Source organism: Aspergillus eucalypticola, assembly GCF_003184535.1.
Source record: "Aspergillus eucalypticola CBS 122712 chromosome Unknown BO83scaffold_15, whole genome shotgun sequence".
NCBI lineage: Eukaryota > Fungi > Ascomycota > Eurotiomycetes > Eurotiales > Aspergillaceae > Aspergillus > Aspergillus eucalypticola.
This window is the reverse complement of record NW_020290289.1, coordinates 699,859-724,595: the sequence shown is the minus strand read 5'-3', so window position 1 is coordinate 724,595 and position 24,737 is coordinate 699,859. Positions and strand designations below refer to the sequence as shown.

The following is a 24,737-nucleotide window of genomic DNA, read 5'->3' as shown; positions in this document are numbered from 1 at the left end:
CCTTTTATTGGAACAAGGCTGTAGTCGCATGGCGGGTGCGGCTGAGGAAGTTAGGCAGCAATGTGGCAGTGCACCAGCAAATCGATGCGTCAAGTGGCCAACTGGCGATCATATCACTAGTGACAAGGATCTTCTGAGAGCTGCGCCTTGCTGAATCGTTTACTCATAAGCAGAGCAGCGAGAATGGCTTCTCCCTGTTACACAGGGGAAGGAACAATAATTGGAGACCGCAGCCTTTACTTCCAAGGTTTTTTTTTTCTTGATACACTGAGGGCGACAGATGGCAGAAGATCAGGTTCTTCGGGGCACCAAGAGGAAACACCCCGCTGACGGTACCGAGGCTGCCTGCAATGAACCCTACTCTTCTGCGGTCCGCAAAATCGACCAGGAACGCTGTCATTACGACGATCCCGGTCTAACAAACGGAAACTATTGTACTGGCCAGCAGCAAAGCTCCGAAGAAACGAAAGGTCAACATTTGCAGTTGCTGTCGCATGCCCATGGCGACCCTGTACCAGACTCCTTGAACTTGGGAGGGCAGAGGGACAAATCCCTAACAAAGGAAGAAGATACAGAGGTCTGCTTTGGATCTGTACGTACCTTCTTGAGTTTATATGTTCGATTGCTTACCTAAAGAGATCTGTGATATCCATGCGCGGTTCATCGATGGCCCCCCTTCAAATTGCAACTATCTTTCTGCAAATGCAGTCGAGAGCGACGAGGAGAAGCTCGAGGTTCTTCTGGGTTCTGAGTATTGTGTGATATGCTCCCCATTGAGAGATGGTATTATTGGCTTCATCAATTTGGGGGTTTCCAACATACTGAAACGACTATTTGAAATTGAAGGAACCAGACTGGAAATTTCTCTCTCTCTCTCCGAGTGGAAGTCTGGGACACAGCGCCACTCATCCATCGCCTGGGAAACAAATGTCGAGATCGCAATTTTTGGGGCACGGAAGAATGCTTTCCTTGTTGGTGATTGCTTATCCTCTGGAACTCTGTTCCTCCAAGATCCAAACATTCCTTGCGATCTGCCATACGAGAATCCCCATAGGTTTCCTTTCGTAGGTGATTTCCAAGACAATTCTGACAACGAATCATCTGAAGTGGACGACAATGACACCCTTTCGATCAACAAACTGGTACCTACTTCCGCCAAAATCTCTACAAAACGTTTGGAACATATCATGGATACTTTGCACGAGCACGACTACCTCCAGGAAGTTCAACCTGACAAGAATTTGAATATATCCCTTTTTTCGTATGTATTCATACTTTGGTCAATACTTGCCTAGATTAACGTGCTGTGCAGTCACCAAAAGGAAGCCATTGATTTCATGATACGCCGAGAAACTGGCCGATCAACCTCTTCTATTTCCCTCTGGAATATTCGAAAGGATAAGAACGGCAACCCACAGTAAGGAGCCACCACGAGCTATTTGCCTTTTCCTTGCTAATATAACCCCTTCAGTCATTATCATGCAATTACAGGTGACTCCAGTATTGAGCTTCCAGTTGGACCGTTGGGTGGTATTCTTGCGGACACGATGGGCCTTGGAAAAACAGTGACAACTTTATCAACCATTCTTAGCACCCTTGGTCACTCGGAAGAATGGGTCAAAAAAAGAACTAACTCTCAAGTATCTGGGACGAAGGGTACAAAGGCCACACTAATTGTTGTTCCAAATGAAGGTAAGATGATATCTTAATCTACAATTCGATACCATTCTTGAAACTTATTATGAAAGCGTTGATGGAGCAGTGGCTCGATGAGATCCGCAGGTCGGTTGTCTGCGTACCCCAATGATACTTGTTGGATATAGGTCTGATTTTCATAAGCAAATTTAAACCCGGAACATTCGAACACTGCAAATATCACGGTCCATCGCGCAAAGCCTCTATACACACTTTCGAGGAATTCGATATTGTCTTGACAACATACGGAACTATCAGCACGGAGTTCGCTGAGAAGGAAAGTCCGATTTACCAGACTGACTTCTTTCGCATCGTTCTAGATGAAGGTATGGTTCGAATTAATAAACAGCCTAAACATTCTTACTAACAAACTAATGTCTAGCCCACAACATAAAATCGCGGTTCACGAGGATCCATGAAGCGGCGTGTAATATTTCGGCAGACAGACGCTGGTGCCTTACTGGGACCCCAATACAGAACGATCTCGATGATCTCGGTGCCCTTGTTTCTTTTCTTCGTGTCCCATTACTTGAGAAACGAGGAGTTTTCCGAAATCACATCATCAAGCAAGCCTACAATATAGGCAGCGACCGCTTTGAAAACGTCCGTTTATTGCTTGGCTTTATATGCCTTCGTCGATCAATGAGCCTTGGAATGCTTGTGAAACCAACGATCATCAATCTGGAGTTGAATCTGGCTCCGGAAGAAAGGGAAGCATACATTAACATATTGGACTATCACAATAGACTCATTGATCTCTCAGTCAGCAAAGGGGGCTCCGTGGGTGCGTTCCAAACAGTTCTGCAGCTGCGAATATTCTGCAACAATGGGCTTTACAGAAAGAAGGACATCCGAGCCTCCCCTACCGATCTCCTTACTTCTGAAGAGTACTTGGATTTTCTGCAAGAGAATCATGGACCTCCGTCTCTTGGTACTGACAATGAAACTCTACTTCTTGGCTCATACGAGATCTCAGACTCTAAAACCTCTCATGAATCTTCTAATTCGATCGGCGAAGCTTGCAGAATTTCCCTACAAAGCCGTAATATGCTGGACCTGACAAAGATAGAAGGTCCTACGTCGGAGCTATTGCACAGTCCTAATCTATTTCGGGAATCTTTGACCCCAGACTACTTATCTCTGGTCGATCAGTCTCCGCAAGCTCTCGAAGGGACGTTCTCAACAAAACATCAGGCCATTCTGAAGACTATTCTTGGCCATGTTCCGCAAGAGAAAGGGTATGCCTAAATGCCTAATTATCTACCTGGCTTCGCTAACCTTGCTCATAGAATTGTCTTCTCAGCCTGGACCAAGAGCCTCGACATCATGGCGGAGCTGCTACGCCAGTACGACATTACCTTTGCCCGAGTAGACGGTTCCATGTCGTTTTCGCAGCGTCAGCAAGCATCTCAAAGCTTCAAGACCAACAGCGACGTGAATATACTTCTGATGACTATTGGCACTGGTGCAGTTGGGTATTTATTCCTCTTCTGAAATTGTCTTTACGTGCAACATAGTTGATATTTTAAGCAGACTGAATCTCTCCATCGCCACACGGGTGCATATCATGGAACCTTCGTGGAATCCGATGGTCGAGCAGCAAGCGATTGGTCGCGTTGTTCGTCTCGGACAAAAGCGACCGGTGGTGATTACTCGGTATATCATGAGGGATACTGTTGAAGAGGTAAGCTCATTTTCTTTTCGCAATATGCCTTCGACAAACATATCACTAACCTGCTTTCAGAGCGTAGTGTCTCGCCAAGACTTGAAGCTCGACGTCGCTATGAGTGGTTTTGAGGGGAGTTCTCACGGAGTAACTGGTGATGCTGTATAAAGATGAGAAGTACTGTCTGTCAATATTATGACATGCTTCGTGTGTCTCCTTATTTTGTTGGATAGACGAAACTTATCAGGTTGAACGGTTTCCTTCACGAAAAGCTCGGACTACAAATGGACCTGGATATAACCTATAGTTCTCTTATATAGACTGCGGTTTAGTTAAGGCGACATTCGGTTGTTGTACTTGGATATATTGACAAAGAACTGATGGGCTGGAATGACTAGGTATGTCTGCATGAGTTCTCAAGCGAATACAGTTACACTTGATCTACTAAAGTGTAATTAGAGAAAGGGAGAGTTTTTGCTGCAGTACTATGTGAATCGAATGCATCGCTAGACATTGTCAATTGTAGAATCATTGGCCGAGGAACTTGTACTTCAGCGTCTCATCTGCCCGCAACCCCGTGACCGTGACTGTCTGAACATCGCCAGGAACAATATCCATCGCGCTATCACCAAATTTGACACCGTCACGTTCCTCGAACACAAGGCATTTGACCGGCCTCTCGGTGCTGATCTGGAACACCTGCTGATCAGAGGCTTCAGAAAGCCTCTTTACCTCAAGTCCACGATCCGCAAAATCAAGATACTTGAAAGGCTGAGGCCAATCCACGTCTCGTGCAACAATTTTATCATCCACCCATAGTCGGGCGGCAAGGACGTGTGGTTCTGCATCAATGGTGTGGTCGATGATCCCGTCGGTGATAAGGTTTGTAGTGCCATTGGGCACTATGTCGACGTTTTCTCGCACAATCCGCTCCCGTATCTCTCGTCCGTTGTCCACGGAGAGGAATCTGAGCTCCACCTTTCCGGACACGGTCTTCTGTAAGGAGCTGACTACCCAGAGCTCATACTTGCTTGTCTTTGGAGGTTGCGCGTGTGTGATGCTCCAGTCGTGATGTTCTCGTCGTACACCTACGGCGACTGGATTTAATACACGGGCTACAGCGTAGTAGGCAGGCTTGGGCCGCAGGAAGTAGTCCACAATGGCCCAAGAGATGGTTGGCCAGCAATCATTCAGCTGCCAGAGCAGTGCGCCGCCACAGTGTCTTTCGTCTCCCCATTGGCGACGCCATCCACGGTATCCGAACATCATTGTTTCGGCTTGGACAACCTGGGTGAGGTAGATGTAGGTCTATGTTGGACGGGTTAGCAAGGCTGGTTAATCTGGGCAAGTAGGCACATACTTCGAGGTCAGTAGCAGTTCGCAGATTCTCGACAAGGTAAGTAGCGATGCGACGTTCGTGTCCGTCAGCCTTATTGTGGAAATCAAGAACATGCGATTGCGGGTATTTGTCTTTTTCATGCTCGACGAAGTATTCGATGGTTGACATGTGCGGGAAAGCCTCCATGCCGAATTCGCTATTGAATCTGCCACCTAGCGTATCGAAGATTTGATACTTTTCTTGCGTGCCATGCCAAACTACAACCGTCAGTTTTCTTGATTAAATAAAGTGTGAAGGAAGCAGCATTACCATTCCACTGGTGCATATCGCCGACTGTAGGATCGGAGGTTATTTTGCCGTCACCCCAAGGGCTACCTGGGTGGTAGAAAGTGTTCGGCGAAAAGCGCTCAACCACTGACGGCAACAGCTTTTCGTAGATGTATCGGGCGGGAAAGTCTGTTTTAAGCCAGTTTTCAGGGTTTTTATCTTCGTAGTTATATTCGAGACCGGCCTGTTCCTGGACTTGGTAGTCCTCATTGTTACCGACATAGATCACAATGGATGGATGATGGCGCATGCGGCGGACGTTGTAGATCGCCTCTTGTTCGATAGACTTCAATAGTTCGGGCCAGGTTGGATAATTTCCACATCCAAACATGAAGTCCTGCCACACTAAAACACCAAGCTCATCACAAGCCTCGTAGAAACTGTCATCTTCGTAGCAACCACCACCCCAGACCCTGGAAGCTGTTATTCCCAATTCTACATTGGAGCAAGGGAACAGACCTAATCATGGCTTGGCGGCCGGCAACCATCAGCTCAATCCATTTTCGATATCTCTCCGGAGTAATGTTGGGAAGTAGGTTGTCTGCAGGAATCCAGCATGACCCGCCACAGAATATATCCACGCCGTTAATTCGGAAGAAGAATGATTTTCCGTGCTTGTCAGGCCGCTGCACGACTTCTGCAGTCCTAATTCCAATATTCTTGGTAACTCTATGGAGCTCAAGTTGATCGGTCTTCAATGAAGCTGAAATCTCGTAAAGAGTGGAATCACCATATCCGTGTGGCCACCAAAGGCGAGGCTGATCTATGTTGAACTCTACCTTTGCCCTCCCGTCTTGTGGTGTGGCTTCTGCTTGAGCAATTTGCTTGCCATGTAGAGTAATCGTGAAGTTGACCTTGTATGGGGGTTCAAGATCAACAACGTCAAGCTCTGCAAATGCTGAGATAGAAGCGCTCTTGTGAGTGGGGTCCAGATTGATCTCCGCCCAGAGATCTGCCAACCGTGTGGAATAAACTTCCAATCTCACTGCTCTCCAGATACCTGCTGTCATGAGGACCGGGCCCCAGTCCCAGCCCCAATGATATTGAGCTTTTCTGACGCTCATCCTCGCGGGATCCCCGTTGAAAGAGGCCCAGTTGTGTTTCGGGTCCTGTCTCCGAAGCTCCTGGGCACGCAGCATCGCACAATCAAATTCAATCTCCAGAACGTGCTCATCCCCGCAATCAAGAGCCTTGGTGACATCTACTCGATATGCCTGAAACATGTTATTGCTTTCTAGAATAACATTGTTGTCAAGTTTGACTTTGGCAAATGTATCAAGGCCATCGAATGCCAAAACAATCCTCGATCCTGCAAGGACAGTTGGCCTTTGCAGTATCTTGCGGTATGTCCATGACTTGTCATTGACCCATCGTGCGTCTAGTTCATTGAATCCCACGTATGGGTTCTCCAGCCTGAACAATATCCAGTCTGTGCGTTAGCGACGCTTGCCGCGAAAGATTCCGTAATAGTACGCACTTTCCATTCGCCTGTAGGTCCTGGTGAACGACAGACGGGACGACAGGAACTGGCATCCATGCGTCTGAAGCAAGGTCATCTCTATCTTTAAAGTACCACCCTGTTGACAGAGTGTATTGCGCGAATGCTGCCATGATGGGGTCTTGGAGTGGTAATTGATACAGGAACCGGCAATTGATTGCTGCTTCAACCCAATTTCAAGCCGGACAGTCAGAGCTCAATAAATAAGAATCCTCATAGCCTTTGAAACATACTACACAGCAATAGGTATGGATATAGTTGCATCCAGGGTCCAGGGTGAGGCTTTACAGAGTGGATGCCTGGGGAAGCTATGCGGAGAAGTCCCCGCCTCCACGTGCTGCCATTTCCTTTTTGGGCGATCCTCTGACGGAGCACGGGGCCTTTCCCAATTGGGCATCGCTTCCCTCTCCATCCACTCCCACAGTCTATATTCTCTCATTCACTCATTCTCTCATTGTCGTGTATAGGCCACACAATGAAGCTTGCTATTATCTCCTGCTATCGTAGGCCTCAGTACACAAAACGTTTGCATTAGGAATCTCTCTGTGACTCACACAATCATACTTTCCAAACCACTGTCTATCCGAAACCGCGCCGCTGTGTCTACTGTGAGACACCTCTCTCTGACCTTACCCATTATGGCACGGCGGGTGCTCCGCACACTATATTGGGAATCGTCCTCCGGTGGGAGTCGTTCATTATCGTCCGAGATAGTACCTGACAGCTCTCAAGATCTCCAGATAAAACGATCGCCCGTCACCATCTCTCCAGTGACCACTTCACCTTTCTTTGCCGGTTTGATTGCGGACATCAAGACGGTCCGGGCGCCCACCTACCTAAGCGATCCATAAGACGGCAAGGCCGTCGCGAGGTAACATTCTCCGGTTCTTTGCCACTAGCCTACCCCTCGTCGCTTGGAATTACGACTCCTCACTCCTCCTCTCTTTGCACAAGAGCAGGAGTGAGTCGACTGCCTGAAAGCTAAGCGCTAGTAACCGACGCACCCCTCCTTCTCGGCATTTTCGTGCCTGCTATCCATGATATAGGACCTCTGGGTAAAATGGCCCTGGCTATCCGATCAGGTGCCGCGCTGGCTTGGCGTGCATGTGAAAGGATAAAATGTCTCACTCTTGGCGTCTAGTGACATTAGCCTGTTTACCACCGCTCCTATTGGTGAGTATTTCGGCGATTGGTTGTCATCTTCCCGACAAGCCGAGATGATTGTCGTGCACCGAATCCTCTGTCCCCTGAGACGGCTCGGTTCAGCCCGAGTTCCAGTTGTTGAAAACCTGACAAGACTGCCTCATAGACGTGATGTGCACTGTCAGTCACCCCAGATCTACACCAAGCGATTCTGGAAGACTACTACGTCTGGTTGTATGGCAAAATTGCAAGTGCACAAGAGCTTCAGCAGGCCTTCCAAAGTTAGACATAGCCAGTCCCCCGACAAAATTGCCCCGGCATCTGACACCTGCACGGGATTTAATTAATTTTGGAAATGAGGAACTGGCCACCTCATGCGGGGTCGTGCATCTAATTGGCGGAGGCACATTTCACCCAGCAACCAAACTGGACGAAGACCCTGGAAGTGGGCACAATCTTGTATAAACCCTGATACATTTTTGCCCCTCGGACGACATGGTGTAGGGCGACCCAGGAACAGTAAGCTTCCAGGTCGCGGATGAAAGGATAGTTCACCAAGCACGCCGATTACATCCGGCGAACCTTGTCAGACACACAGATATTCTTACTTCTTGCCTGGCCATTAAGCCATCAAGTGGCACCACAATGTCTGAGCGTGGTGGACCGGTGTTGCTATACTCAGTCTCCCGCACTACTAGCTCTTGGGCTCAGGAGTAGCCGGCCCTAGCAGAAGCCCACTCCACTACTATTTTCTCTGGATCCCTGAATTACACGTCCATCTCCTGAGCTTAATATCCCATAGCTCAGTGTGATGATTTGTAGAATTGTGTCATTGGGACGGTGCTGGGTGCAAGAGCAAATGCTTCTGATGGGGACTAGCGTACCAGATTTGCTTGGTCCGGCCATCTATTGGATTGGATAGTCTCAACCTGGGGTAAGGCCCAGCATTTACAAAACACAGAAAGAGCACTCGGAGACCCGGGGCTCACCGAGAGCACCCAGTGATAGGTGGAAGGACGCATCATCATCACACTCAGGCGTGTATAATTCCACCCCGGACAGGGTTACTGGACCGATGAATTCAGGCGCCAGGAGAACAGACCACCATATGCTGTTTGCCGAGTCTGTGAACGCATCACACAACCCTTCTCGTACCCTGTGTATAATTAGGCGCAGGGTTGAATATAGTAGGCAGCCAACAGGGTCTGCAGGTCGGTTCGTCTGCCAGCATGCAGAAACCAGACAGAAACGGTCGCATCCTGCATAAAATAAATTAAAAGGACGAAATGCGGGGGTGGAGGCCATGCTGACCACTGGTGGCCTGCGAGGGTCCTCGTCCAGGAACTTCCGTTGTTGGGCACCTCTTGCTTTCTCTCGGTGCAAACTGTGATGTTCCCAGCGTCAACGCTGCCGATGATCGTCTAACCCCGAGCTGGCCTGCTCACTCCCCCAAAACAGGAGCTGAGTTCCCGCGTGGATATATTGTGTTTTTCTTCCTCTTCACCGTCTTCGTTTGATGAGCCTTTCTTTGCTTTTCTTTTACTTCTACCCTCATTGTTTCCCCGGACAATGACCACTGCAGCAACTAACTGATTACCTGCATAACTGACTCGGACTACTTGCTCGGTCTATTTGATCCACTTGCTATTCCCCCCTCTGACAAACAAGGATCCCTGCTCTTCGGTGCATCTAACCTGCTGGTCTCCCTGCGACTCGGTGCCAATGGCCCTTTCGAGTTAATCTCGCCACCCTAAAGTGTCTCAACGGGTACACTTCCCGACTATCCGTCAAGTAAAAGTCTCCAGCAAACCATCCCCCGATCGCAAAGCAATGTTTCATACGTTCGAAGGGTTCGAGAACCCAACTCTTCCGACTACTGTGCGTGGACGCAACCAACGTCAACAATCTGTCGGACGCCGAGTCACTACGCTCCGGGCCTGCACATCTTGTCGGCACCGAAAAATAAAATGTGACGGAGAAAAGCCATGTGAAGCATGCAGATGGTATAAGAAAGCAGATTTGTGTCAGTACTCTGATCCTCGGCCATCTCGCAGGTGTGACTGTCCCCTTCTTCCACTGCAGCCGCGATCGAGGGACGACTCGAAACTAACAAATGTATCAATCAAGCAGGCATGTGGAGAAACTATCGACCACACTCGATGAATTTAGAGGAGTGCTTGACAAGCTCTTCCCTGGCATTCCAGCGGAGACCCTTGTCAACTTGCCTCGGGACAAGCTCTTGGAGCTGACAGGCAAGGGGGCTTCACAAATGCAGACGCAAGCGCCACACCCGGCGTCCCCAGCAACCTCGGCATCAGTGGAGGCTCACGCATCTCCGGCATCCAGCGAAGACGGCAATCTCGAGTCTTTACAAACCATACCTGATCACACAACTGATGATCGCGAATTGAAGAGTTCCGAGCTCACGAGTACCGTGTCCGACGATGTCAACGCTTTATCTCTCTCGGCCAAACAGCCATCCTCCTATTTGGGTGTCTCTTCCATCCATGCTGTGTTAAAGGTGATAGTATGGCTAGAGCCGAGCTCCCTCTCTCACCTGTCTCGCGCACCTGCCACAGGAGTTCGTCGGGATTCTGTCATGGAAATTCCTTCTCCAGAGGCCCAGGCCTGGCAGGTCTTTGGGTCTCAGTCGCACCATGGCACTTCAACTGTGCCCGAGTCTCAACTGCTCGACGCTTACTTTACCTACTTTCAACCGTTTGTTCCAATGCTGGACGAACATTCTTTTCGCCAAACGTATCTTTCTTCGCGCAGGAAGGACAAGCAATGGCTCGCGTTGCTTAACATTGTCTTTGCTTTGGGCAGCATAGCAGCCACCCCTGCCGATGACATGTCTCATCAAACATATTATATGCGGTCAAAGAGCCATTTAGATTTGGAAAGCCTTGGTTCACCGCACGTGGAAACCATTCAAGCACTGGGCCTCATGGGTGGCTATTACCTCCACTATAGCAGCCAGCCCAACCTCGCGTACTCCATGATGGGGGCGGCATTGCGCATGGCCGCAGCTCTGGGCTTGCACAAGGAAGTCTCGGATGGTCAATACGGCAACAGCAGGAATAGGTTATTTTCAGTGGATCACAAACGTCGAGTCTGGTGGTCTCTGTTCTGTCTGGACACGTGGGGTGGCATGACCTTGGGCCGACCAAGCATGGGTCGACTGGGTCCAGCGATCACCGTTAAGTTGCCACATTATAGGGAAACAGTATGTCTTCCCTTTTTTGATCTTCCATTCTTTCTTTGCTGACCTATTAGGGGAATGTGCTCGACCTTCTACCACTTCTGGAAAATGTTCGATTCTGCAAGATCGCGACACAAATCCAGGAGGTGCTGGCCGTAGCACCGTTGACAAAGCCTCACGAAATGGCAAATCTTGATAGCCAGCTTCTCGAATGGTATGACAACCTTCCGTATATTCTCAAAGACCACGAGCCATGCTCGGAGTCGATCGCAATCACGAGGACTGTCATGAAATGGCGATATTACAATCAGCGGATGCTCTTGTATCGCCCCACCCTGCTCAGCTACGCCATGCGCCGCGTACCATACATTGTGCTCAGGTCCGAAGAAAGGACAGCTATTGAAAGATGTAGGGAGATTGCCGAGGCTACCATACAGGATGTAGCTACCAAGGCACAATTCCATCAGATGTCAGGCTGGAACGCAGTATGGCTTATCTTCCAGGCTGCAATGGTTCCTCTTCTAGGACTGTTCCTGAATGATGGTACAGTTGATGATCCAAGAGCGACAGCTGAAGCGTGTCAGGCTCAAGTGGAAACGACAATGCTTGTCCTGGAACGTTTGGAACCTTGGAGTCCAGCTGCCAAATCGACGCTGGAGGCGGTTTCCCGGATATTTGAGGCCGGTAAACGGGGCCACAATGTCACCGGGGAAGCCCACAGCATTCACAGCGGTAGCTGTGTGACGGCTACTGAAGATCTTGGCGCAGTGCCTGGGGTATCCCCGCTGCAAATCGACTTCGGTCGCGCAATGCCACACGAGAATGGATTTGTGGATCCGTTTGAGCCCCAGTTTATCAATGATTCTGCTGGGCAGTATCTTTGGGACTTTCTTAGCTGGAGCGACAGTAACTTGTTGCAGGGTTTGGCTGATATTGACAATGTCAACAACGCACCACTGTTTCCCCAGGAGGAAAGAAATACAAAGTATGGAAGCAGCGAGAGCACTTATTTTGGAGGTCAATTGGGAGATTCAACATTTTTCATCAATTCAGGGCCGTCTTTCTACTAGGTTGGTGCAGCCTCATCGCTGCTGGTGTTCAATACTGTCACGAGGTGTTTTATTATTCGCTCGCTTGGTACTTGTTACAGCTCATTCACTATCTTAGCGGTTTCAGATTACATAGTTATTCAAGATTGATGCATTTACGGGCGATTCGGAGGAGTTGTGCCGAGAACACGGTATCAGGATAGCAGAAGGTACTGCTTCAGCAATATATTTTGGATCTATAAATGTACGAACTAGCTATGAGTCAACACAGTAGGTTATGATATGAGTGGGCACCTCTTCACTATAAACCAAGAATAGAAACAAACGTCCCAAATATATCCTGTAGTTCAATTCCCGCGTCGGAAATGTCTCAGGCGTAGTCAAAAAGAAAGATAGAATGAAATCCCCCTCTTCAAGATACACAGCTTCCTAATCAGGCAAGATCATCATCCTGCTGACTCAGCACTGGTCCGGTCACGTTTCCTCGCGTCGGGATAGCTTCATCTAACCAACCAGAACCCACGATGCCCACCAAATAGACATAGGATGGTGAGATCAGCGAATTTGTACATACTAGCTACAACCATATTGTCCCGGCGACCTACAACATCCTATCCAGCCGGAATCCTCACTACCAGGCCGCCACAGGAGTAAGCTATCACCGATGAAGTAACCAACCACAACACCACCATCAAAATGCCCTCCAAAATGGCATCATCATCATCATCCTTCTTCCAATCCCCCACCCTAGTCTACACCTCCGCCATAGCTCTCCGCGCCATCCTCCTCATCTATGGCGCCTGGCAAGACGCCAACTCCGCCGTCAAATACACCGACATCGACTACCTCGTCTTCACCGACGCAGCCCGCTACGTCTCCCACGGCGCCTCGCCTTACGAAAGAGACACTTACCGCTACACGCCCCTCCTGGCATGGCTACTCCTCCCGACCTCCTGGTCCGGCCCATCTGTCCTCTTCTCCTTTGGAAAGGCCCTTTTCGCCCTCTCCGACGTTATCGCCGGATGGCTTATCGCTAGATCCCTCGTCTCCGCGTACGGAATGGACGCTCCTCGCGCCTTGAAGTACGCTAGTTTCTGGCTGCTGAACCCCATGGTCGCCAACATCAGTACCCGAGGTTCCTCTGAGGGCTTGCTCGGTGTGCTGGTGATTGCCCTGCTGTGGGCGGTTCTCCGTAGGAGGGTCGTGCTGGCGGGTGTGTTGCTGGGACTGAGTGTGCATTTCAAGATCTACCCGTTTATCTACGGAGTCTCAATTATTTGGTGGTTGGATCGGGAACGAGACGGCGGCAGCAGCAGCGCGTCTAAAACCACTGCTGGAAGCAAAGATACCAGCATCGTCACTAAGATCATGGATTTCATCACTCCCCCACGCATCATCCTCACCCTGACTTCCCTCGTCACCTTCACTCTCCTCAATCTCCTCATGTACCATCTCTACGACACCCCCTTCCTACAACATACCTTCCTTCACCATCTCACGCGCATCGACCACCGCCACAATTTCTCCCCCTACAGTACCCTCCTCTATCTCTCTGCTGCAGGTGAGGTGCAGGGGAACTTCGAGTCGTTGGCGTTCATCCCGCAGTTACTTCTCTCTGTTGTGGTTATCCCGCTTGTGTTGGCGAAGAAGAGTCTTCCTGGCGCGATGCTCGCGCAGACGTTCGCGTTTGTGACGTTTAATAAGGTTTGTACGAGTCAGGTATGCACCCCCTTTCCCTTTATTCGAGATGGATGGATGGATGGATGGACTGATAGTAACTGTTGTAGTATTTCCTCTGGTACCTCATCTTCCTCCCATTCTATCTCCCGGGTTCATCGTTGCTGAAGGCTCCGCGGTTTGGGGGCGTTGTGGCGGCTGCGTGGGTTGTTGGGCAGGTATGTTCAAATCCCTATCACATCACTTTCACCTTCTACTTTTCCTTCATTCTTATATCAAATATTTATGGGTTGTACTGATTAGTGAATGTGTGGCAGGCACTGTGGCTGCAACAAGGATATAATCTTGAGTTTCTGGGGTTGAGTAGTTTCATGCCCGGGTTGTTCTTGGCTTCGTTGGGGTTCTTTGCGGTTAATGTTTGGATTCTGGGGGTGATTGTTGAGGATGTGGGGGCATCTTCTTAGTTGAATAGGTATTTTGTTTTGTTTTGTTTTTGGGGTATGTATTATGTAGATTAGGGTGGAGGGTTGAGGTTAAGGGGAGGAGGGTGTGATGTACTTAGGGAGGGATTATAGTCGGGGGGATCCCGATGTGTTAGAAGTGATAAATGTGGTTGAGTACGGACTACATAATTAGCATATTGGTTGAGACAACATTGGAATTACGAACTGATTTTAATTTAATGAAGGAAAGATCTTGACTGAAAAACAAGGTTATATTATTCAACTCATATTTACTACATGATTACGTATGTTCCAGGTCCTCAATGGATGTATGCCACCTCAACACTTAAGTTGGAAGACACAAATCTAGTACGTCGCTGGTCAGAAATAATCCGCTCAATATCAGCACTTCTTCGGCACAACCACAGTCATGGAAAGACTGGATCGCAATTTGACATCCGTGCTAGTTCGACTGCAGAAAACCCAAACGAGACCTATGAAAGGAAGAAGGAGGTAATTTATTAGTATAGTAAATAAGCGGTAGGCAGAAGGTATAAGACATAAGCCCCGCAGCTAGTAGATCAATCAGTCATAACTCCGTAGAATGCATTACAGCTCTTTCTTTGCGCGGATTTCCCTGGGTGGCCGGAAGTTGCCGGACCGCAGCTCCTGCCACGCCAGGTCGAATCGTGCACCAAGTAGCCAGGCAGTGAAGATCTAGTCTGGTCAGCTGGTTCAGAGAGATGTTATGTGAGGCACATACCATAACAATCGAGGTGATGAACACAATCACCACCATCAAACCCATCATAAAGTACATGTCTTTACGAGTCTCGGCATGCTCCTCGGCCTGCTTCTTCTCCGCCTCCGTCAGCTCGCCAGTGATACGACGCTTGGCGGCCTCGGCATTCTGGCTGGGGAAGATGGTTTCGATCCATTTTTCGATCTAAACCATAAACATTAGCTTATCCCAACAAGAGCGGGAGAGGGAAGGCATACCCGTCCACAAACAAGGCTAATCTTAAGGAAGTTAGGGTCCTTGGGTGTGTTCTTCTTGTGAATCTTGCGCGCATACTTGCGGAAGGCAGCACAAAGAATACGCAGGTTCTGCGTCGACTCGAACATCAGCTGGCAAGCCTCACCCTTGGTGATCTTGATGTTACGCTCGAAGATCGCGGGGTTGCGGAAGCAGAGTTCCAGCGTGGCAATGGCCATGGATTGCGGGATAGCGCAGAAGTTGAACACACTCTGCTCACGCAGACCAGCCAGGTAGAACAGGCAGTCTTCGACATGTTCCAAAGCATTCAACACCATCTCGGAGCTGCAGTTTAGTGCAGCTTCGCGGTGCTCAGGCTTGAACAGGTCTTCAAACTTGGTGACGTGCTTGGACCAAATCTCTTTGGGCCAGAAGCGACGTCCATCATCCTCGTCCTCTCGGATGTCTCGGATGATGTTGGTCTTTTGGAGGAAGAGTCCCATGGACTTGTGCAAACGCGCGCGTTCCAGCAGGGCAGGGTTACCAAACTCGGCCTCGACGAAGAGGCGCGTCAGTCCTTCACCGACCAAGCCAGCGACGTAGTAGCAGTACAGGTCGTATTCCTCGACGGTGATCACGCTGGCGTCATCAAAGGCCGCCTTGCGACAGTAATCGGCCATACCGTTGCCCATCTTGTCGGTGATGTCCTTGATGATGGCCTGGTAGGCGGGTTTCATCTTCTTGAACTCGGTGATGACATTGTGAAACTGAACCAGCAGCTCACGGTCCTTCTCCTCGGGGCGGTTGCCATTGAAGGTCCAGCCATCCTGTTCCAGGAAGTCCTTGAAGCCACGCAGCAGAGGTTCCTTTGTTTCCAAAGGAATCGACGTGTCGTCCTCAATCGTGTCCAGCCCGCGAAGTGTGAGGTAGAAGACACAGACGGGCATCAACAGCTCCGGGTGGAGCTCCTTAATGACGGCGCTGAAGCTCCGACTAGTCAGGTCGAGGAATTTGAAGCAGGCCTTCTCAGTCTCGGTCTCGTTCTTCTCATTGCGCTCATGAACCGGGGAGTGCCAGATCTTCCTATGATCACGGGCAAAGCCTTCGTAAGCGTTGGCACAACACACTAAACCCCATCATAGCCGGTCGAGGACAAGGGCCGGAACCAACCATTGCATAATCGACCTCAATTCCGAGGGATGAAAGGTGTAGTAGATGGCATTCGATGCGAGACCCATGGTGAAGGGTAGATTACGATCGAACGGTCAAAAATGACGGGATGGAAAAAAAGAATTAGGGTAAAATGGGAATTACTACACGTAAGAAGAAAGGGAATGGAAGCAATGCGGAGAATGACCGAATCAACGGAATTCGCGAGGAAAGAAAGGGATGGGGATGGTACAATAATGTACAAGCACAGCGAGCGAATGCCTCACTGGCTGGGGAGGATGAGGTGGAGAGGAGACGGGGAATCCAGTCAAGCAGACGGAGGAATGTAGGAGTAGGAGGGAAGGAGGGAGGAGAGGGAGAGGGAGAGGGAGAGGTAGAAGTGTAGAGGAAGAGGAAATAAGTAAACAATTGGGAGGAGAGGGTAAATCAGGGGGGGAAAGGAGAGAGGAAGAGGAGGGAGAATGGAGGAATAAACAGAAGACGAGGAAGGAAAAAAAGAAGAAGAAGAAAAGAAAGCGAAAGAAGGAAAATTTTAAAGGCCCGCTTGAAAGGCGGCGCGGCTAGCGGCTCTGGCTGGCGGCTGAGCGCGTGCAGGCGTAGATGCCGGTATTACCACAGCATTACACAGATACATGAGATGTTTCTAGTAAAAAGTAGAGAATGCCACTATTGTATTACAGTACGTGACAGCCTACCCGCCTCAGGCCATCTGCAATGGCAAGTGACTGTTTTGTCTCCCCGCCATGACGGAAGAAATCCAGCGGAAAACTAAAAGCCAAAATAACATCATTTAGGCAGAAAAAATTACAGGAGACACATCGAAACTGCCGTCTCTACCAGCCCGTCCTATCTCTGGTGTCCACATCTCTTTCTGCAACTCGCCTGCCGGCTGGCCTTGATTTTCTGCATCGGTGACCGCTAGATTGATTGCGTGGTTGGGTCCTGCTCACATTGCCCGCCATGGTTGCCGACACTTCCTACTACGACGCCCTCGGGGTGCCGCCCACTGCGACCGAACTCGAGATCAAGAAGGCCTATCGCAAACTGGCCATCATTCACCATCCCGGTACGTTTGCAGTGGCTATCTGGCTGTCCAACGCTAACCGTCGTAGATAAGAACCCCGGCGATGAGACTGCGCATGCGCGATTCCAGGAGGTCGGTAGATACCTTTGTTTGTTTGCTGTCAGGACATGCGCTGACTCCATCCCTACATGACAGATCGGTGAAGCCTACCAAGTTCTCAGCGATGAAGAACTCCGCAAGCGCTACGATAAGTTTGGAAAGGAGGATGCTGTCCCCGGTGGTGGTTTCGGTAAGACACATTCTTTTCGCAGGAGGCAGTCGGATACTAATGTCATGCAGAGGACCCCTCGGAATTCTTTGGCATGATCTTTGGTGGCAACGCCTTTGTCGATCTTATCGGTGAAATCTCGCTCATGAAGGACCTCACCACTACTATGGACATCACCATGCAGCAGATGGAGGAGGAAGAACTGGCCGCATCCGCCGAGGAGAAACTGAACATCCACGATGAGCAGGAGCACGCTGAAGGCACTGCCGAAGGTGCTGCTCAAGCTGCATCTACCCCCGCCGAGTCGACGACTGCCGCTTCCGAGAAGCCCGCCGCATCCCCAAGCTCCGGCACGAGCACCCCCCGCCGCTACATGGGCCAGCAGGCCATCATGGACAAGTCGGAGGAAGAGGCACGCATGGAGGCAGCTGGTCTGTCCCAGGAGGAGAAGGAGCTGCGCAAGAAGGAGAAGAAGAAGGGTGGTTTGTCCCGGGAGCAACAGGAACGTCTGGCGGCGTACGAGCTGGAGCGCAAGAAGGCGCGCGAGGAGCGCGTCAACACTCTGGCCACGAAGTTGGTGGACAAGATCAGCGTGTGGACGGAAACCGACAAGAGCCCTGAAATGACCCGAGCGTTCGAGGAGAAGATCCGTCTGGAGGTGGAGAACCTGAAGATGGAGTCGTTCGGTTTGGAGATCCTGCACGCCATCGGCGCCACCTATGTGCAGAAGGCTACCTCTTTCCTCAAGTCGCAGAAGTTCCTCGGTATTTCTGGGTTCTTCTCGCGCTTGAAGGACAAGGGTACGCTGGCCAAGGAGACCTGGACCACCATCTCCACCGCCATCGATGCGCAGATGACGATGGAGGAAATGGCCAAGCTGGAAGAGCGCGGAGGAGAGGACTGGACGGACGAGAAGAAGGCCGAGTACGAGAAGAAGGTGACGGGTAAGATTCTGGCGGCAGCGTGGCGTGGTAGCAAGTTCGAGATCCAGAGCGTGCTGCGTGATGTGTGTGACCAGGTGCTCGGCGACAAGCGCATCAAGCTGGACAAGCGCGTTGAGCGTGCTCATGCTCTGGTGATTGCGGGTAACATTTACTCCAGGGTAGGTCACTACATTTATCTACTGCAAGACTTTTGGTGTATGCTAACTGGTACAGGCTGAGCGCGATCCCGACGAGGAGGGCGACTTTATGGCGTTCGAGCAGCTGATGGCGGAGTCGATGACGAAGAAGGGCAAGGAGGACAAGAAGAAGAAGAAGAAGCACGAGCACCATCACGAAGAGCCTACTGCCACTGCCTAGATACCTTGCATAGTCTATTTTTGTTTCCAGACTGGACGGTTGGATATGTGTGTAGCGAGTATATCAGATCGTAATAGAGGAGCAGATACCAAGGTTCTGTGTAGTAGAGCAATACTGTTGCAATTACCACTGCTAGTAGTATTGGTGGTGGTGCCTGTAGGGCTGAAACAGTCACGAGTAGTGCTACTAATTTTTCCGACGGAATATATATCTCGGCTGTAACGCTTCCCCGGTTAATCAGCAAATTACTACTACTAACTACTACTAAGTGACTCACCGTTACTGAACCGGACATCTCCGACTTCCAAGGAACACTGATCACTAGTAAATGCGGAGTAAGTGACGTCGTACGATAGAAGTACAACCGCGGGCTATTCCTGCAGGTGTAGCGGGATGCTGTGGTAAGACGGCTGCAGGAGGAAGCAGTAGTCCTAAGTAATTTGTAAATAATATCTCCTACAATAAACTACCACTTATAAACGATTCTACTACTATTAATAAAATCCACCCTCATAATAACGGCATACCCTAAGGTACATGGCAGTGGTATAAACCTGGAATCGTGCATCCTACCCCTAACATTCACCGAGGGCCCTCAAAAATAGAGACTAAGCGCTCCTACTACCCGTCCCGCCGTGTCTCACCTTCTGATAAGCTTTCCTACTGCCAGGAGTACTTCATCTCACAGGCTACTGATTCCCTCCCGACCCCGCTTTGGCAGGATTGCTGGTCTCTCTCTCCGAGTGTCTCCAACCCTCACGCGACCAATTACCACAATCAGCCACGGAAGGCTTTCCCGGACTCACCACACACTATGACTACTGTAGTATTGGATCCATTGCATTGTTCCTTTTATACCAGTTTTGTCCTAGACCAAGCCGGTCTAAAGCTTCGACTCCGCAATATGCCTATCTCTACTACTTCCAACTACCAACTAAACAAGTTACCAACCAGCCCCCCGCACATCTAGCAGGCTGGCCAGCATTGATACGACGGACTCCGCTATCCACTTCGTAGAAAATAGATAAAAAAAATCCAATATTTAGCCCATATATAACCACCTATCCATCCCCTCCACTATCTACCCACGTAACACCCCTCACCACCGTAACCATGATTCTCCTCACGGCACTTTTGTGCCTCCTAACCCTCACCTTCACTACAGCCCTAACCACTACCACCACCACCAACACCAACAAAACAACCCCCTTCTCCCTCCCCTCAACATGGGGCAACCTCTCCCCCTACACCCCGAGCCCCGGCTTCGGTATTTCACCAGGCACACCCCAACAATGCCAACTAACGCAAGCACACATCCTGCACCGGCACGCACAACGCTATCCAACCTCCTACCTCCTCGACGCCGACAGCATGGAATCCTTCGCCCAGAAGCTGAGAAATTACACGCAGTCACACCCAAACACCACCCTCGCCACGGGCCCTCTGTCTTTCCTCAATAAATGGCGCTATCTCATGGGCACAGAAGCCCTTCTCCCCACCGGCGCCGCAACGGAAGCTACCTCCGGTGCGTTCCACTGGTCTCGCTATGGACGGGTGTTATATGATGCCCCGGCTGGCATGGCGGACTGGAGTAATGAGTTGAATGTCTGGCCTAATGGCACGAGGAGGGATAAGCCCATGTTTAGGACGACGAGTCAGGCGAGGATTTTGGAGAGTGCGAGGTGGTGGTTGAGTATGTCCCCCCCACCACTTTGTTTCTGACTATGCCCTATTCCAGAGACTGATAACTGTGGTATGTATAATGTAGGCGGCTTCTTCAGCAACATCGCAGCAAACAGCTCCTCCGGTGACTACGACCTGGTTATTATCCCAGAGGGAGATGGGTACAACAATACCCTGTCAGGGAGTTGTCCGAACGGAGACACTTCCGAAGGGTACCTCCCCCCCCTAAAAAGAACCCCCTCTACACCCACATACTAACCTTATACCACTCACAGCGACGACTCAGCAGAACAATTCTTAAAGACATACACACCACCCATAATCACCCGCCTCTCCGCCTACCTCCCAAACTCAATAGATTTAACCCCGCTCGACATCCTCAGCATGCAAAACCTCTGCGCATACGAAACCGCCGTACTGGGCTCCTCCTCCTTCTGTTCCCTCTTCACACCCTCCGAATGGGAAAGCTTCGCATACATCCTCGATCTACAATTCTACGGCGACTACGGCTTCGGATCCCCCTCGGGCAGAGCACAGGGTATTGGATACGTGATTGAACTAGCGGCTCGTCTTCAGGGGAAACTCATATTCGAGCAAGTCGCCAACGTTAACATTACTTATGATAGTAATGCTAGGACATTCCCCCTCCATCAGCCGCTGTATCTTGATATGTCGCATGATGATGTGATTGTTTCGGTGTTGGCTGCCCTTGGTGTCGAATACTTTAATATTGATGGGGGAAAGGATGGGGAGGGGATGAGAGGGGATATCAATCCTAACGAAGTGCCATTGAACCGCACGTTCAGGTTGAGTCATATTGCGCCGTTCGGGGCCAGGTTTGTTACGGAGGTGTGGAGGTGTGAGGCTTCTTCTGCGAGTGAGATTGTGGTGGATGGGGGTGGGGAGGTGGTTTATGAGAATGAGGTGGTGAAGGAGGGTCAAGGGAGGGAGTTTGTGAGGTGGGTGTTGAATGAGATGCCAGTTCCTGTTGATGGGGTGTCTGGCTGTGAGCAGGATGCTGCGGGGGCGAATGGGTTTTGTGCCCTGGAGGGGTTCCTTGGGGGTGTGGGCAAGATGCAGGAGTTGGCGGCGTTTGAGGAGGCGTGTATTCAGGAGGCAGGGAGTGGTGGTGGGCAGGTTGGGGATGGGAGGCCTTAGTATTATTACTTTGTAGAGTTAGGGTGGGTGTGTGTGTGGTGGTGATGCAAGTGGTATGACATTGGTATATGGTATGGTATGCTAGAAAATCACGCGAATGGGTATCTAGCTCAAATAGCTGCCGGCCGCCATCTATCGCCATCAACACGAAACAAATATGAAAACAAACAGATAGGAAGCAGACTAAATGCCAGCTTTAGTCAACAGAAATCAGCAGTACACCAGCTTTAGTCAACAGAATAGCAGTACACCAGCGACGCCGTATTAGTCTAGATAATAGTAGGTATCAGCCATCCTCGGAAGGTGGTTCGGAGTCGCTCCGACTCGATGGACGAGATAGCTCCAGCTCTTGCAGCTCGTGCAGCTCGTTGAGCTCGTTGAGCTCATTCAGCTCATTCAGCTCCTCCGGCGTCAGCACGCGTCCGCCCAGCTGCACGTCGTTCACATGCACATTATATTCCAGTGCGCGCTGTCCCTCTCGGATCAGCTCTTCCGTCCATCCCAGACACCGCTTGAGGCTCTGGTTCAGCCGCTGGCTGTCGGCGAGAAGCTCCTGGTGCTTTGCCAGATCAATGAGGAACCGTTTCTCGTCCCGCGCACGATGCTGGGAGTCCTGATCTGCCTGCGAGTCGGGACTCAACACCCCATCTTCCATGGAGTCTTCGTCGCTAAAGTCGGAGAGTTCTTCTGGCGACCGCACAGACGAATGCTCGCTCGCTTCCTCGACTTCAGGAGGAATCGAGAGAGCACCGGACACGGACCGGCTGGACGTCGCCATGGACAGACGCCCCGAGCGACTGAGGCGTCGGTATCTGCGCAGCTCTGCATTCTGCTTCCGCATTTCCCGTTCTAGCGTGCGGTTAATGGCGAGAAGCGACGAGTTGCTAATCTCAAGGTCCATGATCTTCCGCTCCGTACGCGCATTGAGGGCGCCGTTGGCCTGTCCGCTTTCCGACTTGGACGGGCTCTGCATCCCCGAGTTATGCGTATCCACGGAAGCGATGGACCCGTTGCTGAACACTCGCGGCCGGAGGCCTGGCAGTGGTTCAGACGCTATAGTGCTGGCGTCGATCTTGGGTTCTGATGGCGATATGATAAGCGGACTTGGCCGCAAACCTTCCCTCTGAGGAGGGGAGAGTCCACTATTGGCAGAGTCGAGACTCGACGACTTCACGTGTCGTACCGCCGGGATCGGTCGCGCTGATACACTGCTCAACGGGGGACTATGGGCCTGTGACCCTGCGTCAAACGAGTCATCCTGCGACCCGACGACTGACGGTCCATCAGACAGCCGCGGATTCGAGTCCACCCTGGCCGGTCGCAGCCGCGGCGATGCAGACGGTTTCGCCGACACCACCGACCGTGTCAAGCCAATCGACCGACGTTTATACGTCCCCCCTACCTCACTCACCGGGGACTGCCTCTCTTGCGCCCCGTTCGCGTAGATAAAAGTGGTGCCGGAGGTCTTGGTCTGCAGCTTCGGGCGGGGCTCCTGCTCGGAAATAGTCGAACGTGCATCAGATGCATGAAAAAACATGGGGGCTCCGGCTGAATTATCCGACGCAGAATTCGGACGAGAAAGATGGTTGGACTCCATCGTCACGGTCCTGGCCCGGGTTGTCCGCGATGGTTCCAGCATTCCCCCCCGAACGGGACTCCGCTCCGTCCGGAGTCGCCCCGTATTTGACAGCTGGCCCACATGCGGTTGTGACCAGGAAACTTGGGGCGACTGTTGCTGTTGCTGGTGTCCGTTGGTTGGGGTGTTGTTTGGGGAGGAAATAGCACCATCGCGTCTGCTGTTGCGGGAACCGGATCGAGGGGTAACATTGGCACTGAGCAGGGATGAAGGTGGCTCGGGATCCCGCTTGGAGGGGACGGACGAGGGATGTTCGGAGGGAGTCAGTCGCTTGGGAGTTCGATAACCCCCCGGAGTAGCGAGTCGAGGAGTCAGAGGGGATTTCTGAGAACGATGAAAGGCAGCGCTGAGGGCGGGGGTGAGAGGTTTGGCGAGATGGCCATTGTTTTGTTTATCGGCGGCGTTCATACTTGCGGGAGTCGAGGGGCGGAAAGGAGAGCGGCTCATGGCATTGCGACAGTAGTGCTCGGGAATCTGCAAGCATGATGATGGCACCAGCCAGTCGACAGCGGGTTCTTTGGACCGTCCAGGTGATGAGAGGAGGGAAAGAAGGAGGGAGAGAACCGCTGGAGGCTGAAGGGAAAAGAAAAAGAAGAAGATGGGGAGGGAGTGTGGGATGACGATGTAGTGCGTTGAATTTGTTGTTCAACACAACAAACACCGGAGAAGAAAGAAGGATAATTAACTAATTAATTGTTTTGGGTGCAAAACATCCCTCCCCACCCCAATCCGGCTAGTCTCTGGTGGCTCCCCCCTTTCACCGCAATTCAGATCCCTTAAATCAAGGTGTTTCTTATCCCGAATTTATTCTATTCTTTCTTTCTCTGTCTATACATTCTATGATATATTTCTGGCTTGTAAATTTATCACCACTTGAAACCATTCATCTGTTCAAAAATAGTAAGAGTAGTAGTTTTTAACTGCACCACCCTTACTGATCGCAGTCTCCCCCCTTCACATGGGCTGACCATGGGTGAAGTCGGAGCTGCGGCTCTCTCCGCGGTAGTAACCGGACAACCATCACGCCGATCACCCCATCACTCCCTACCCTACTTGACACTACTCTGTACACGACAAACTCTTCTATGATCCACGGAAACCCGGAGTATATTTTGGTGATCTGATCATCTGACAGATGTGATTGATTGATAGATTGATTCATTCCCTGCAGTCCCTTATCAGTTCAGATCTCGTCGATCAAAACATTACTGTACGTCTCCATGGCGAACCTACTGCCGACACGTGATGCGTGACAAACTACTGAACCTATTCGGGGAATGCAAGGGGCCGTCTGCCACGTTGATCTGTGAAGAAGAGATGCAAGCAGGAGAGGATGAGGGAGGGGGGGCTAGACTCCACATTCCTTTCTGGTTGTCAATGCGGGTTTGTGATATGTGGTGAAGTTTATCGGGGGGATCATGCGGGTTGGTATGTACTTACTGATCTATTCGTGTAGTGTTGGTATTGACGAGATACTTGGTG

The 24,737-nt window shown here is 50.8% G+C and overlaps 8 protein-coding genes across 8 annotated transcripts; 5 read left to right on the top strand and 3 right to left on the bottom strand.

The window, feature by feature from the left end:
• Window positions 1–143: 143 nt before the first annotated feature.
• Window positions 144–3,917, top strand: BO83DRAFT_438199 (DEAD/DEAH box helicase). Its single transcript, XM_025536073.1, has 10 exons — window positions 144–592; window positions 639–1,261; window positions 1,313–1,417; window positions 1,472–1,692; window positions 1,749–1,782; window positions 1,840–2,021; window positions 2,078–2,933; window positions 2,985–3,170; window positions 3,229–3,379; window positions 3,440–3,917. The coding sequence occupies exons 1-10, from the start codon at window positions 281–283 to the stop codon at window positions 3,527–3,529; spliced, it is 2,760 nt and encodes a 919-aa protein (XP_025387393.1). The 5' UTR covers window positions 144–280; the 3' UTR covers window positions 3,530–3,917.
• Window positions 3,772–6,794, bottom strand: BO83DRAFT_438198 (beta-mannosidase). The gene is made up of 5 exons (XM_025536072.1): window positions 6,505–6,794; window positions 5,487–6,440; window positions 5,010–5,440; window positions 4,722–4,957; window positions 3,772–4,669 (listed from the first exon to the last, which is right to left on the bottom strand). Exons 1-5 carry the CDS (start codon window positions 6,636–6,638, stop codon window positions 3,890–3,892), a joined length of 2,535 nt encoding a protein of 844 aa, XP_025387392.1. The 5' UTR covers window positions 6,639–6,794; the 3' UTR covers window positions 3,772–3,889.
• A 2,987-nt stretch (window positions 6,795–9,781) lies between these two features.
• Window positions 9,782–11,940, top strand: BO83DRAFT_447073 (putative C6 transcription factor; the record flags this gene model as incomplete). Its single annotated transcript, XM_025536632.1, has 2 exons — window positions 9,782–10,894; window positions 10,945–11,940. 2 exons carry the CDS (start codon window positions 9,782–9,784, stop codon window positions 11,938–11,940), a joined length of 2,109 nt encoding a protein of 702 aa, XP_025387391.1.
• A 508-nt stretch (window positions 11,941–12,448) lies between these two features.
• Window positions 12,449–14,194, top strand: BO83DRAFT_339875 (glycosylphosphatidylinositol-alpha 1,4 mannosyltransferase I). The gene is made up of 3 exons (XM_025528563.1): window positions 12,449–13,638; window positions 13,707–13,814; window positions 13,914–14,194. Exons 1-3 carry the CDS (start codon window positions 12,616–12,618, stop codon window positions 14,058–14,060), a joined length of 1,278 nt encoding a protein of 425 aa, XP_025387390.1. The 5' UTR covers window positions 12,449–12,615; the 3' UTR covers window positions 14,061–14,194.
• A 102-nt stretch (window positions 14,195–14,296) lies between these two features.
• Window positions 14,297–16,660, bottom strand: erg9 (bifunctional farnesyl-diphosphate farnesyltransferase/squalene synthase). Its single transcript, XM_025531459.1, has 4 exons — window positions 16,186–16,660; window positions 15,039–16,098; window positions 14,803–14,985; window positions 14,297–14,756 (listed from the first exon to the last, which is right to left on the bottom strand). Exons 1-4 carry the CDS (start codon window positions 16,251–16,253, stop codon window positions 14,649–14,651), a joined length of 1,419 nt encoding a protein of 472 aa, XP_025387389.1. The 5' UTR covers window positions 16,254–16,660; the 3' UTR covers window positions 14,297–14,648.
• Window positions 16,661–16,948: 288 nt separating this feature from the next.
• Window positions 16,949–18,875, top strand: BO83DRAFT_379239 (DnaJ domain protein). The gene is made up of 5 exons (XM_025531458.1): window positions 16,949–17,251; window positions 17,298–17,341; window positions 17,405–17,498; window positions 17,549–18,579; window positions 18,635–18,875. The coding sequence occupies exons 1-5, from the start codon at window positions 17,146–17,148 to the stop codon at window positions 18,776–18,778; spliced, it is 1,419 nt and encodes a 472-aa protein (XP_025387388.1). The 5' UTR covers window positions 16,949–17,145; the 3' UTR covers window positions 18,779–18,875.
• Window positions 18,876–19,883: 1,008 nt separating this feature from the next.
• Window positions 19,884–21,619, top strand: BO83DRAFT_362808 (histidine phosphatase family protein; the record flags this gene model as incomplete). The annotated part of the gene is made up of 3 exons (XM_025529543.1): window positions 19,884–20,471; window positions 20,547–20,673; window positions 20,737–21,619. Exons 1-3 carry the CDS (start codon window positions 19,892–19,894, stop codon window positions 21,617–21,619), a joined length of 1,590 nt encoding a protein of 529 aa, XP_025387387.1. The 5' UTR covers window positions 19,884–19,891.
• Window positions 21,620–21,657: 38 nt separating this feature from the next.
• On the bottom strand, window positions 21,658–24,123 carry BO83DRAFT_379238 (uncharacterized protein). Its single transcript, XM_025531457.1, has one exon. The coding sequence runs from the start codon at window positions 23,700–23,702 to the stop codon at window positions 21,906–21,908; it is 1,797 nt and encodes a 598-aa protein (XP_025387386.1). The 5' UTR covers window positions 23,703–24,123; the 3' UTR covers window positions 21,658–21,905.
• Window positions 24,124–24,737: the final 614 nt, after the last annotated feature.